The 14,790-nt window shown below is 45.3% G+C and overlaps 1 protein-coding gene across 1 annotated transcript in view; it reads left to right on the forward strand.

Annotated features, from left to right (window-relative positions):
* The first annotated feature begins 2,749 nt into the window (after positions 1-2,749).
* MTAP (methylthioadenosine phosphorylase) overlaps positions 2,750-14,790 on the forward strand; it is a 35,228-nt gene continuing 23,187 nt past the window's right edge. The window contains exons 1-2 of the mRNA XM_012665052.1: positions 2,750-2,978; positions 13,710-13,796. Of these exons, the coding sequence (XP_012520506.1) occupies positions 2,946-2,978; positions 13,710-13,796 (120 nt within the window). The 5' untranslated portion in view covers positions 2,750-2,945. The remainder of the gene's footprint in view (positions 2,979-13,709; positions 13,797-14,790) is intronic.

Here is a 14,790-nt window from a genome sequence, read left to right on the forward strand (position 1 = left end):
CATACTAATCAAAAAGGGACACCACTACCTATTTGGAATTTTGTCCTCCTTTTATTTTAGGGCTTAAGAAAAAAAAAATCCAAAACTTGAAAATAAGGCAAAACTAATACAGCCTACCTTTTTCAAAGATGCCATCGTAAAGCACTATCCACCAAGCTTGCCCAAGAGTCATTTGATTTAGGTACTCCCCTGAGTGGCAGACAATGGCCCAAAGCTGCAGCCAACGCCAGCTCTCCACCTGTTTTTGTATAACTCAAAGCTAGTGGGTTTTTACTATTAAATATATTAAGTGGTTGGAAAAATAGTAGTAGAAAAATGTTTTGTCACATGTGAAATTTACATGAAATTCTAATTTTAGTGTCCATAAATAAGTCGTATTGGAATACAGCCATGTTCATTCCACGAGGTATTGTCTGTGCTTGTGATCTTCAGGTGCTCCTCAATTTTTGCCTCTTAATAAACAAGGTTTGCCAAGCGCTTTCCTAAGGGAAGTAACTTTGTTTTATTGTTTCTTATTGATAAGGGTTCAGACTCTGGTGTGTTGGATGTTATCTCATGGAAGGTTGATAAGTTACAAATGTTTTTTTTTTTTCCTTCAGAGATGCAAATGGTATCTGTTCATAGAAAAGAACCCTAAAGGCTACAGTTTTATTGCCTTGTAAAACATACATCAGTTTTGTATCTAATTTTTCAATCTTATTCTAGCATTCTCTTTTCTGTTTACTGTTTCAGCCCATTACATCTTCCTTTGAATCAGCTTTGTCATCCTGTTGATTCCTTTATTAATGACTTAAATAAATCTGACAGGCTGACTACATATTTATTTGAATATTATGTTTTTAACTTTCTGAAAATGTATTTTGACATATTCTTCTAAAATGGATTATTTTATTAAAAGAATTCTGTGGCAGCCATTGTGATTTCAAATCACCTATAGCTGGCCAGTCCCATGCTTCTGAGTGTTTACATGATCTTTCCTCATAATACATAATGATGAAAACTGCTGGAGTCCTCTTGGGAGGTGGACCACATTTTCTTGAATGAATTACATGTCCCCACACAGGAACAAAATAGTGCCTGACAATCAGCTGGTGGATGGGTGCTTGCTTTCTTAGAAGAAGCCAGAAAATTGCTTACATTTTGTCTAGAAAAGCTAATTTCTTCCCAGAAATGGCTTGAGAATTACATCACTCAGAAAACCAGACCAAATTTGAGACAATTTTCTCTTCACAGAAATCACATGTTTAAGAACAAATGCTTCAGCTCTGACCCACAGGTTATAGTAGAAAAGTCCAGAAGTCTAGTCTAGTCCCCTACGAGTTTCCAACTCCTCTGTGTAGGGGTCTTTTATGCTTACAGGATCTAATTTGTCTAGTTTCTAATTTTTGGCAGAGAAGTAATGCTGAGTAGAAACTGGACTTGCTGATCACGTTAATGCGCATATGTTGGCTAAGATCCCTCACTTATGTAGCAACCATAAAACCCAGGGCATCCGTGCGCCGCTCAATGGTTCACTTCTGGTGGGCTTCCTGCTCCCCAACAGAGCAATCAGAAGAGAGTCCCCTAGAAAACTAAATTCTCTTCACCCACGAAGGATTCCCAGCACCTTGATCTGCTTTTATTCCTCTTTTGCCATTTCATTTTATAACTTAAAAGAAATAGAAGCTTGTGACAGAAGAAAGAAAAGTCTACATTATGAGAACATTTGGACCTAAAGCAAAAAATAATGAGAGAGCAAAAGTCTATACTGTTTCAGTAAACAGATTACGTCCAGGCTAACATTAGAGTTATATTTGTAATGAAATTGTACTTGCATTTTATTTCTGAGTTTTGCTGTTGTAGGGAAAGAGGAAGTATCTCCTTCCTCAGCCTTCTTTCCCATCCCCAGACTAAATGGCAGCATTTCTAGAGAACACCCATTGCCGCCCACCGCATTGTTTCAGAGAGCTTAATCCATCAGGGAAGGTTAAATTGGATTATCCCGGAAGGGAAAGGATGACAGCTTTGAGAATGAGGGATTATCCCCGTAAAGGGCTGGGGGGTGTGTGTCTCCTGCCAGTGTTGAGTGATGGAGTTACAAGTCTGGATTCTGAATCTAGGCATGTTGGATGCCGCTCCACGTAGGGAGAGTTAAAGATGGCCTTTGCCTGGTGGAGCCAGGCTGGGAGTCGGGGGAGATCGCAACCCCGTAAAACCTCCCCTCAGGTGGAAGACGAGCAAACCACAGTTTGTAAATCTAAAAGGTTATCCAACAGCCCGTTACTCTGTTTATTTCCCTTTTGTCATCCCTGGGTCTTGGGTCCCCCAAGCCAGGCCAGCTGTTTTAGGAATTGAGGAAAATGCACAATCTCCCGGGCGGTTGGCAGCGGAAGGAAAAGCCAGCCACGCCCCCGCCGCGGACCCCGCCTGTTGTCGGCCTAAGGGACTCCCAGCGAAGGTCCGTTTCCTCTCGTGGGCTTCTCCCTCCCGCGATAACTTCTGAATCGCAGCCGGGCCTGATTTTGCAGCTGAGGCCGGTTAATACTGGCCGGAGCAGGGAATGCTGCCCTCCCTTATAGGGCTTTTGTGAAAGTTAAGTTAGCTAATTAAAGTGCAAAGCACAGAGGCTGGAACACTACAGCGCTCAGTAAATGGTCTCCGTTATTATCATTATCACGAACCCGTTAGTTATAACTGGGGATGAAAAAACAAAAACCCAGAGAACCGGAAAGGTCTGCAAAAGGGGCGGAACGCGGGAACCTGGATTTGAGGAGGGGGAGGCGGGGGAGAGCCCACCGAAGCAGCCAATCCAGCTGTCCCGGGGAGGAAGAGGAGGAGTCAGGGCCCGCCCCGGGACTCTGCACTGCTCACTCCCGCGCCGTGTGGCTGTCCCCGCTGCCGCTCTGTGGTCTGCTCGGTCCCTGTGGCCCCGCGCGCTCGCCCACTGCAGTCTCCCCCAAGCAGACATGGCCTCGAGCGCCGCCACCGCCGCCGTGAAGGTGAGAAGCGCCGTCCCGAAGCGGCGGTCCGCCCTGCCTGGTGCCCTGGCGCCCTCGCCCCAGGGGAGCGCGCCTCCGGGCCATGCGCCCTGCCCGTGCGCCCCCGCCCAGGCGGGGGAGGGATTGGGGCGCGGCACTCGGGGCGCACTTGTCCCGTGGGGAGAGACTGACCCCTCCACCTTTGGGCTCAGCTGCGTTCGCACTCCGCAGGGCGCAGGCAAGCCCTTTGGAGAGAGGGGCAGTGGGTGGGCTGGGGCTTCACCCATGCAGCCACCATGCCTGAGCACCGCGCTTCTCCCGGGAACTGCGCCTGGTAGGAGCCAGCAGGTGTCCCAAATGGCTGGGCGTCTGCTGCTGCTGAGACCGTCTCCTCGTGCCTTGCGGGACTCCCGCTTCCCCTCTCTGACTCCGCTCACTGCCCGCGGCCCACGTGGGAGCTGCGTACTTGCTCTTTCTGTGCTTCCGGCTTCTTCCTCCAAACTTAGGCCTTCTCTGTGCTGAAGTTTTCCCCTGCAGCGCAATGCTGTGGGGGTTCTAAGACTATTTTTTAAAAACGGAAAAGGAGCACAGGCTTCCCTTCCTTAGGGCTGCTTCCTGTTTGGAGGCCTCTGGCTTAGAACTCTGCTGAACTCTGCTTTATCTGTAACCTTGAGAGTTTGACCTCAGTTTCCTTGTGCCCTAAGCCCTCAGACCTGAGTACAAGGGATCATTGTGCGGTGGAAAGCTTTGTCCAGAGAGCACGAGTTCTGAGAGTTGCAGCTAGCTAGCCTGGGGCTTTTAAACGCCCCTTTTCCTAGTGTCTTGAGAGAGTGCAGTACATAAGGAAAAATTGGTGCCAGAACTTAAGACCTTTTCTAGGCTGTTTACTATTGACTAAGAACGCAGTTAACTTGTTTGAGTTTTAGAGATTTTGGGCGGAAGGGATAGGTAGGTCCGCGGTCTTCTTCAAGCGTGTCTTTTGATTACATACACTTGTCTGCAGTCAGTGTATAATCAGCCAGATTAGTATATTAGGCCCTTGCAGGTTTTAATGAGCCACTTATGATAAGGGGGGAGGGCATTTGCAGCCAGACTTAGACATTTAACTTCTTTTGCCATTTTGAAAAGAATCTTGCGTTTAGCAAATATTTATAGAGGGCTTCACACACGCCAGTTGATGGGGACAAGGCAGAAAGGGTTTTCATGAAACTCGTGCAAAGTATGTGACTTCCTGAAGGTGCTTGGCTATAAAGTGGGGTTTTTTACTGCAGAATTTGCTGGAAGGACTAGAATTATATTGTCTGTGTTGCACATGGTTGAAGCATGTTAAGTGGTAATGCTTATAAGTGGGGGAACTGAGATTAATTTTGAATTGTCTTTTTTTCCAACAATTTAAATTATTGTTAGGTATCATTAGGCCACAGCTTTTCACCTTTCCCTTATAGGAATATACTTAAAGTGCCGTTAAAAACAGAGGTATGGTATTTACAATAGTCATACTTTAATTTGGTTAGCATTCTCCCTGCCACACAGTTTCCCTGTAAAATTAATACAGTGCATTTAAGTGCAGGATGGGCAATGTAATTCTCAGAGGCCTGATGTAAATACTGAATAATGTATAATTTGGGTTTTGGCGAGCTGCTGGATATAAAATTAAGAGGTACATGTGGTGCTGGGACTTCCTGCTGATTTCTCTTTTAGGTTATAACAGATGACAGCTTTGCTGTTAAGAATCCATGATGCCAGCACCATATCCCCTAGACTGTAAGGCAACATTCTATGTAGAAAACGTGACTTCCTGGTGTCCAGAGCAAAATGGGTTAAGAATATCCATGTCCTCTTCCCAAATTATAAAATGGTGGAACTGGAATGTTCCTTCAAGACCATATAGCTACACACAAACCCCTATATATAAAGCTGAGACCCAGAAAGGTCAGCTAATATGTCCAGAATTACACAGCTGGACCTAGGTAATGACAGAATTGGGCCTAGAGCCTGGCCCTCCACCAACTAGATGTGAGGCGTTTCTGGAATCTGAACTATGGTCTCTATGCCCTGTTTTATTGTATGACTTTACTCACAATAAAAGGACCACTTTATGGGTCATCCATCCTTGAGGGAGTGCAGAGTGCATGCATGAAGTAGGCCACATCCCCACATCCACTGTGCGCTCCCCAGGTATGGATGTAGGAGGCACATTTGTGCCCCATTTATGTCACTGTCAGGGGGGTATGTGGTCTGACTCACCACTTCATGGGGGTTGGGGTTGGAAGAGCTGTGGAGCCAGGAGACCCAGCCTCATATCCCAGCACCACCATTTCTTTGCTAGAAAATTAACCTCCTTGGCCTTAGAGTCCTCAACTGTAAGGGGAACACTAGTAACACCTACTTTGGGAGGCTGTTGGATTTAAATACCGTAACATGTAACACACCCAGCCTGGTTCTAGGCACTCCGTTAATGTCAGCACCACTACCTCCCATTTCAAAATGCAGATATTACCAGAGGTTGGACTTCAAATTCATTCCCAATTTAAGAGGTGCAGTTAGCTCATTCAGGTGAAAAATCCCATTGGGTTTTGGATTAGGCAGTGTGATATTTGGTATATTGTTCAAAACTAGCTGTTCATGGGCAGAATCGTATCGAAGTATTAATTGAGTATCTACCAGACACTGGGATACATCTTTGAGTAAAACAAGGCCTCTATTTAACTTTATATACTAGTAGGGACGAAAAACCAACTGACATGAGAGTGAAACAACAGTGAGAGTCACTTGGGGAAGGGGAGTCAGAAAGGGCCTCTAGGCAGGTGGATTTTAAGCTGTGCAAAAAATCATATGCAAAAAATCTCCCCCAAAAAATCACATATTGAAAACTAGTCACCAGTGTGATGGATTTAGGAGATGGGGCTTTTGGGGGTGAATAGGTCATGAGAGTGGAGCCCTCATGGATGAAATGAATGCCCTTATAAAAGAGGCCCCAGAAAGCTGCCTTTCCACTTGTACCAAGTGAGAAGGTACCACCTATGAAGCAAAAAGTGGGCCCTCAGCAGGCAGTGAACTAGCCGTGATCGTGGATTTGCTGGCTTTCAAACTATGAGAAATAAATTTCGTTCTTGGTAAGCCATCTAGTCTACAGTGTTTTGTTACAGCAGCCCACATGGACTGAAATAAGTTACAGCTGAAATGAGGATACAGAGCCACATGAAGACCTGAGGAAAGAATTGGACAGCTAGAACCAAGGTCCCTGCAGAAGAAGCGAGCTCGTTGGTGTGGGAATAGAAATCTCAGTGCTGGTGCACAGTGAAAATTGAAAATTGAGTGGGTGCACCTCGTAGGACCTGCTTTATAGGCCATTGTAAAGAATTTGAATTTTATTTTAAATGTGTTAGAAGCCGTTAAAGGGTTATGAGCAGAGAGGTAGCATCTGGTATACATTTTAGAATGATTTCTTTGGCTGCTGTGTATAGAATAACCTGTGTGGGAGAAGAGCTAGATCAGGCCAGAAGTCACAGCACTGTTGCTGAAAGCAGGGTGGGAGCCATGAAAGTAGCGAGAAATACTGGACTAGAGGTAGACTTTGTAGGTAGGGCAAAGAGATGGGTAAGATGTGGGGAGTGCCAGAAGAACAGGATAATTCCTATTTTTTACCTGAAAAACCCAGAAGATGGTAGTCCTGGTGAGTCATTTCAAACTGGGAGATAGGGGACCATGAGTGATTCCTCGGAGCCAAGGAGGGTAAGTGTTGGATTCCTTCCTCTGAGATACTGCGGGTTAGGGGGCCAAGGGCAGGAGATGCTGAGGGTTCCTTTGCTCCAGGTGCAGAGTGGGTAGTGGGTCTGGGGAGGGAGGAAGCCACCTTGACTAAGAGTAATTGAGAAAGTTTTTTTTTGTGGTTCACTGCAGTGAGAGATGGTCTAGGCAGGGGGTAAGGATGCCACATGGGAGGTGGGCACCCATGGAGAGAGGCAGTGAGGGCCAGAGGCCATAAGAGTAGCACCTGCCATTGTCTGGGAGGACCTCAAGGAGCCGTGGTCCTCCAGCATCAGCCACGGGCAGGTGGTATGCTTGACCACAGGGAGGCCAACAGGTCTTTGCACCCAGACAGGGCGTTCTAGAGGATTCCTGCAATGTACTCTGGCTCCCCCAGGCAGCTTCCCAGCTTTCACTCCAGGAGATTAAAAACAATAACTTGTTAATCATGGTTGCTATGATAAGAAGGGGATATGGCCCCTTTGTGGGTGGGTAGGGGGTTAGGAACAGTGGTATTAAGGGGTGTGGGTGAGTCATGTGTCTAGACTGTGGAGGATGGGCCACTAAAGCTCTCCTTTTGGCTGTGTTGAGTGTGGACAGCAAAGGCCTTCAGACTGAAAATCCTTGTGTGGCCAACTGAAACTGGGTACAACCCACAGGCCCCAATTGCAAATCAAATGACCTACAAGCTATCTATTTTTTTATTTTTATATTTTTGCCTAGGGACACAGTGGCTTTTTAGGCAGGACATTTCTTCCTTATGTGGGACTGTCTTGAGCATTGCAGAACATAGAGTGCATCCTTCGCCCCTCATGAATACCTGTGGCAATCCTCCCAATCATGGTGACCCCATGTTTCCAGGCATCCCGAGGAGAGACTTTTGACCCTTGGTTGAGGACCCCTGGCTGCATCCCTGAGAGACTGCCTGCTGAGGAGGGGCAGCCAGGCTTGTGTGCTGACCAGGAATAAGGGCTTTGTTTGTTGCTTCGAGAAAGTTTATTTTGATTTTGTTTGCTTTCTGCAGCAGTGGTAAAATACGCAGAAACAGTAACTGATATTAATGCATTATTTCACTTGATTCTCATCATTCTGTGGATTAAGTGAAAGTCTTACTCTTACCGGTATAGATGAGGAAGCAGATAATGTAAATTTTTATAAGCAATGGACCCTGGATCCTCAACTGTGATTGCACTCGTGGTATTCTAGTCTGTGCCTCAGAAGAGTCCCAAGCAGTGGTTCTCAAAGTGTGTGATGCACTTGCATCGCCCGCTAATTTGTTAGAAATGCAAGTTCTCACCCCAGTCCTACTGAATCGGAAACTCTGGGGTGGGGCACAGTGATCGGGTTTTAGCCTCAGGATATTCAGATGGCCACTAAATATGACAGCCAGTAACCTAGGGAGCTAACCTTTGAAAAGATGGGCATCTGCATTTTTAACAAGCTTTTCAGGAATTCCTAATATTAGTTTCCTGTTGCTACTGTAACAGTTGCCACAAACTGAGTGGCTTAAAACAATACAAACGTACTCTCTTACCGTTCTGGAGACCAGAATTTCGAAGTGAATGTTACAGGCTAAAATCAAGGTGTCTCTAGGGCTAGTTCCAGTTGGAGGATCTAAGGGAGAATGCATTTCCTTGCCCTTTTCCATCTTCTGGAGGCCCAGCCTTTCTTGGCTCACGTCCCCACATCACATCCCCTTTCCTCTCCTCTGCTTCCACCATCGCTTCACCTTCCTCATTTGACCTCCTTGCCTCCCCTTTACAAGGACGCTAGTGATTACGCTGAGGGCCCACCCAGATAATGCAGCATAACAGCAGCATCCCAGGATCCTTGATTTAATCACAGGAAGGTGCCATTCCCAGATGCTGGGGATTAGGGTATAGATAGAATCTCTTTGGGGGCCATAATTCATTCAGCTTACCACACTCAGTCCTCACTTCAGAAATTTATGGTTTAGGCTCTAGAGCGGGGTGCGCAACTCTGGGTGCGCTTTAGAACCATCAGAGGAGCTTTAAAAACAAACTATGCCTTGTCCAACTAATCAGAATTTCTGGAGTCTGGGGCCTGGGCTTTGGTATTGAATGTTCCCTGGGGAGTTCTAGTATCCAGCAGTGGACTTGGAGGGAACTTAGATGCATCCTGCCGTTGTTCCATAAGCGCAGGAGAGCTCTAACAAACATGATAAGCTTTGAGGAACAGTTTCCTCAAAAAATAATTGACCATTTCAGGGGTTGAAGTGTATCTTCAAGAGGGTGTCTACCCATTAGACTAATACCTTGACTTTGCAAGAGGAGGTTGGTCACATAAAAACCATGGATGTTCTGAGCCCTTAGGTCATCCAGGCTACTCTGACTAAAATATAGAGTCTGTATTAGTTTGCTAGGGCTGCTGTAACAAAGCACTGCAGACTGGGTGGCTTAAGCAACGGAAACATTTCCTCATAGTTCTGGAGGCTAGAAGTGCAAGATCAAGGTGTCATCGGGTTTGTTTCTTCTGAGGTCACTCTCCTTGGCTTGTAGATGCCCATGTTCTCCACATGTCTTCACATGCTCTTCCCTCTGTATGTGTCTCAGTGTCTTACAAGGACAAGAGTTTTTTAGTTTGTTTTCTATTGCTATAACAGAATCCCTGAGACTGGGTAATTTATAAGGAAAAGAGGTTTATTTTTAGCTCATGGTTCTGCAGGCGGGGAAGTTCAAGATTGGACAGCTGCACCTGGTGGCTTCTGGTGAGGCTCTCATGCTGTGTCAAAGCATAGTGGAGAAACAGAATGGGGGCCAGGAGCCAGCAAAAAGGGAAAAACAAAAGAGAGGCAACCTTGTGGGCACGAATCAGCCCAACAAGAGCAAGAACCCACTCTCATAGGACTGCATTAATCCCTTCGTGTAGGTGGATCCCTCATGACCCAGATGCCTGGTAAAAGTACCATCTCCCGGTGCTGCCTCATTTGGGGACCAAGCCTCAACATGAGTTTTGGTGGGGCCAAACTGTAGTCAAACCACAGAACCAGCTATATGGCAGTAGGGACAATCCCAATGACCTCATTTAACCTTAATTACCTCTTTAAAAACACCCATCTGCAAACACAGTCACATTCTGAGGTACTGGGAGTTGGAACTTCAACATGTGCATTTAGAGGGGACACAATTCATCCCATAACCGTTACCTACAGTGGTGTCTTACAGTGGGGGGTGTCTTGTGAGAGATGGAGCCCCAGCTGTTCCTGTGGACCACATTGCAGGTTTTTAATAGTCCTCCCAGGCTGAGACGCTGGCTACTCCCTCCCCATACGGCTGGGCTTCTGGGATTTTGCAACCCCTTCCCCCAAGCCTCGAAGCCAGGCCAGCGCAATAATGAACTAGTCTCAGCTGTTTGGGGTTATGGTGTTTCGAGAACGCCATCAGAGTGCCGGGTTCCTTGAGGCAGTGTGTCCAGGTCTCGACATGATGGTGAGTGGTTTCTGAGTCTAAGTAGGGCTGGTGAAGTCACTTGCAGCCAGGTACCAGGGGAAATAGACACAGGGTATGCACCCTGTCCGCCTTGCTGGAAATAACCATTCTGGCAGGTGAGCTAGCATTTGGGTAAAATGCTTTCATAGTGTTTTTGAGATTTGTTTGGTTGTCCATCTGTGGAAAAGTGTGGGTGGAACTCCTAGCCATTAAAATCTGGCAATACCTTAATTGACCAGGGTGGGGGCCTATTTTAGAACTTGTGTATTGAAGAAGTCCTGGCTGGGCAAAATTCCATTTCAGGTATTGAACACATTTCCTGGGCAGTCTAGAATTGCCTGTACTGAGGACTGATGTTTCTGGGCCAGGAGGCCTGGCACAAGGCCTCGTCATTGTTTCTTGAGTATGGATGAGGTCATCGAGGAAGAGTCCTTCTCCCCTCGGAGCTGATTCACTCAGATACCCAGTCACTGTTTCTGTGCTTGCTCTGTGACCTTGGTCAAGAACTTGACCTCTGTGAGCATGTTACCAGGAAACATGGAGACAATAAAACTTTTCTAATAGGGTAGCATTATGAAGGAATCCAGGGGATATTGGGAGGTAGTACATCATGGTGGTTAAGCACAAAAGACCTGGATCCTATCCTAGTTTTGCTCTTTATGATTTGTATAGATACTTTTTGTTTGTTTGTTTTAACTTTTGTGCTCATTTGTAAAATGGGTACAGTTCTCTAGGTCCTACTTAATAGGGTGGTTGTGATCAAATGAGATAAGGCCACCGAAGCACTTAGCACAGTGCCTGTGACATACAGATACTCAGTTAGTTACTTCATTACCAAGGCAGGTACTGAGTTGACTATTGAACTTAGAGGCGTAACGGGGTGTGAACAGAGTTGGGTCCTCAGACCTTGGGTACTTCATCCCGGTTGTACTTTGCTGTGTAGCCAGCAGGTGGCGACATTGGCCACATCTTGGCACTGCTAGCCTCCATCTTAGCGGTCTAGCTCCCTGGGCTGGCAGTGCTGTTGCTACACTTGTGTTGTCCCTTGCAAGAGATGGGTTTCCATAAACAACCAGAGCCAGGTGAGTGACTGGATGGGCTTGCCTGCAGATTATTCCAATGCCAGAAATCCCCTCCGGGTCTTTCTGGAGAGCAGTAGCCACTCTTGCTTTCATGTCCAGTGCTGCACATTCCTTGCTGAGGGCTTAGTGGCCACCTGCCTAATGTAGGGTCGCCATGCAGCTAGAGTGGTGTGGACTGAAGCTTGGGGCTGCTGAGGGTGAGCTCAAGGACTCTGGTTAGCATTTCTTAACTACTCCTGCATTGCTGGGCCAGCTCACCTAAACTGAGAGGGTGGCTCCAAACAAAGTCATGTTTGGTTTTTGGATAAGAACCTACAGGTCCATTGTTGAATCCAGAATCTGAGATGCCGTGGCCCAGGGAACATCTACACACAGCCAAGCCAAAGTGGTAATAGCATAAAGCGAAAGTGTTGAGGAATAGCTGAATCCCTGAAGAGTGGGCTGAGAGTAATTTCAGAGTCAGCAATTCAGGTCTGTGGCCCAGGGTGAGGACGGGGGCTGGGGCGTTTATTAGGCTCCCCTGACCTGCAGTGCTTCAGAGGTACACGAAATGAAGGATAAAATGGAGAAGCCAGGCTAGAGGAAGGGTTAGGATTGCATAAAAGTGTGAATGAAAAATAAATTCTATTGAACTGGCATGATTTAAATGTATTGACTTAAGTGAATACTTCTGTTGGTTTGAAAAATGCGGGTTAGTCTTTTGCCTGTAATGTTGTTACTTGACATGAAATACATAACCTACTGTGGTTCCAATAATGTACCACAAGGTGGCGCCAGTGTCAAAAGCTGGCTTATCCTCTTAAGCAAATTGTGGGGACACTTTTAAAGTCCCAAATTATATAACCATGTCATGGGAAACTGGGAGAGTTTGTCAGTAAAATCTCACTAAATTGCCTTTATTTTCTTGTTTGGCTGATTTTTCAGGAAACTGAGGGCCAGAAAGGTGACCATTTCTCAACACGTTGATAGAAGTCAACTGTGTAACTGACCTGGAAATTATTTAATTTGTATGTTCAATTAATTCTTAACTCTGGAATTTTTTTCTCAAGAAGCTACTTTCTTTTATTTAGTAGAAATTTTACTCAAGTGACAGGAGATTTAAAGTTTTTCATTGAGAGTTTTTTTTGAATCAGAGTCACACTCTGTTGCCTCAGATAGAGTGCAGTGGCATCAGTCAGGCTAGCACACAGCTACCTCAAACTCCTGGGCTCAAGCGATCCTCCTGCCTCAGCTTCCCCGGTAGCTGGTACTACAGGCACACATCACAATGCCTGGCTAATTTTTCTATTTTTAGTAGAGACAGGGTCTCGCTCTTGCTCAGGCTGGTCTCGAACTGCCGAACTCAAGCCATCTCCCCACCTTGGCCTCCCACAGTGCTAAGATTACAGGTGTGAGCCACTGTGCCTGGCCTTCATTGAGAATTTAAGAAAAAAAAAAAAAGATCACTGTCCATTAAGTTTCTGGTAAAGTGTCATGTCTTTAGCCTGTGGCTGATGAAATACTTTCTCCTTTAGGAAGTATCAGGCCAGAGAAAGTTTCCCAATGATTTCAGTGATTCAATTTTTAGTGTTAACAGTTTAGTTAATATTTATGTATCTTTGTGATTGTTCTTGTTTGTGTTTCTTCATCATTAGTTTAGATTAACTCTTAGAGGGTAGTGCTGGGTTTCTTTAACACAGATTAGTACCTGAGGACAAAGACTTTCAAGATCAACTATGAAAAATGCAACACAACGCTTGAACTTAAAAAATTATGACTACCTTTGAATTATTTATACTTATGTAGATCTATGAATTACTGTATATGCAGTGTATGTGAATATACTGTATATGTTTATGTAAACATGAATTTGCATACGTATCTGAATCATGGTTTGATTTCATAAATATGTGTGAGAGTAACTTCTCATGCTGTTCCAGTGTCCTCCATCTGCATTCCCTTCCAGGTCTATGATTCTAGTGGCATAGGAAAGAGGATCTCTCATTTCTTTATCAAAAGGGGTAGTGAGGAAAAGTCATTACCAAATGGATATACCTAATATTTTATATCCCAGTATTTTTGAACATTCTTTATTTCATAGTCCCATTTGGTGGAGAAAATAAAATTGATTATAAAGTACTTTCCACAACCACGTTTGCCTACTTTTAGATTTGATTTTCTAACTTAAGCTAGTTAAAGTACTCTTCTGTGCTTATTTGTAATTTGAACAGTCAGAAATAAATGTGGTATAGTCCAAAAAGGTGACCTGGTTTGGTTTTGGTTTTGGTTTTTTCTGGAATATAGGTGGGCTTCAAATGTTTTCTGATTGTTGTTTAGTAATTTTCAGATTTTTTAAAAAATAACTAGGGCTTAGCAGGAATACAGAGGAGCATATGAGTATGAATAAATGAATTTGCTTAAAATAATTTTGTTCCTAATAAAAAATGATCAAAAATGATAAATCTTTTTTTCTCCATCTTTTTCTCCTGTAGATTGGAATAATAGGTGGAACAGGCCTGGATGATCCAGAAATTCTAGAAGGAAGAACTGAAAAATATGTGGATACTCCATTTGGCAAGGTTAATAACCAATTAATGGAGACATGTTTGCTTTTCTGTTTCTCCTTGCTGGCTTGATTTTTAAGTCAAAAAACAAATTGCTTGTTTGTTTATTTCTTTTCGCCCAGGGCTATCTGTTGCAGACGTAGAGAGCCAGGAGTCCTGCCTTTGGGCTCCATCAGCTGGGAAGGTGTCCTTAGGATGCCTTGGACTTCGCGGTTCTGAGAACATGGCCTGAAAAATCAACCTCAAATTCTGTTGCTAGAAGCCAGACACTCATTTCAGCCATAGCAACTTCTCTGTTCAAATCAGCCTCTAATTTGGGGCCATTAGGTCACGCCACACAACTGCAGTGGTCCCCAACCTTTTTGGCACCAGGGACCAGTTTCACAGAACACGATTTTTCCACAGACCCGGGGGTGTGGGGGCGGGGTGCAGAGCTCAGGGGTTGATGCTTGGCCCGTTTCCTAACACACCACGGACTGGTACCGGGCAGCTGCCCGGGGGTTGGGGACCGCAGATTTAGAGGACAGTCTGATGACTAATAAGGTGAAGCATCATTACAAAATGGCATTTTCTGAGTGAGTCCTGGCTCAAAGGAGGATTGGGGAATCCAGAATACAGTTGACATTAGTTGAATGCACAGCTGAACTGGAAGTAAAGCACTCTTCCTTTTCTAGGAGAGGCTGCTGGTTCTCCAAGGCCCTGTGCCACCTAGCCTAGGCCAGGGTGAGGGTGTCTGCCTTCTCCTAATTCCATATTACTACTTCCTGATGCAGCTCTTCTGATCTTCCTGTGAGATCTCTGCATCTGGCCTTTCCAACCTAACCCTCCTTTTCAGCCAAGTTCTTAGGTTGACCTCGTGTCCTCTAAGTCCTGCTATCTTGTCGGCCCACTTTCTTGACCTCCTTGATTCTAAGGGCCTTTTAAGCCTCCGTTACCTCAAGTCATTTCGTGGCCATCTTAGATCTGGTTAATACAAGCAGACAGGTCCAGTGCTGAGTTCTTAAGTGCA

This window comes from Propithecus coquereli, unplaced genomic scaffold, assembly GCF_000956105.1.
Source record: "Propithecus coquereli isolate 6110/MARCELLA unplaced genomic scaffold, Pcoq_1.0 Scaffold95, whole genome shotgun sequence".
NCBI classification, from domain to species: Eukaryota; Metazoa; Chordata; class Mammalia; order Primates; family Indriidae; genus Propithecus; species Propithecus coquereli.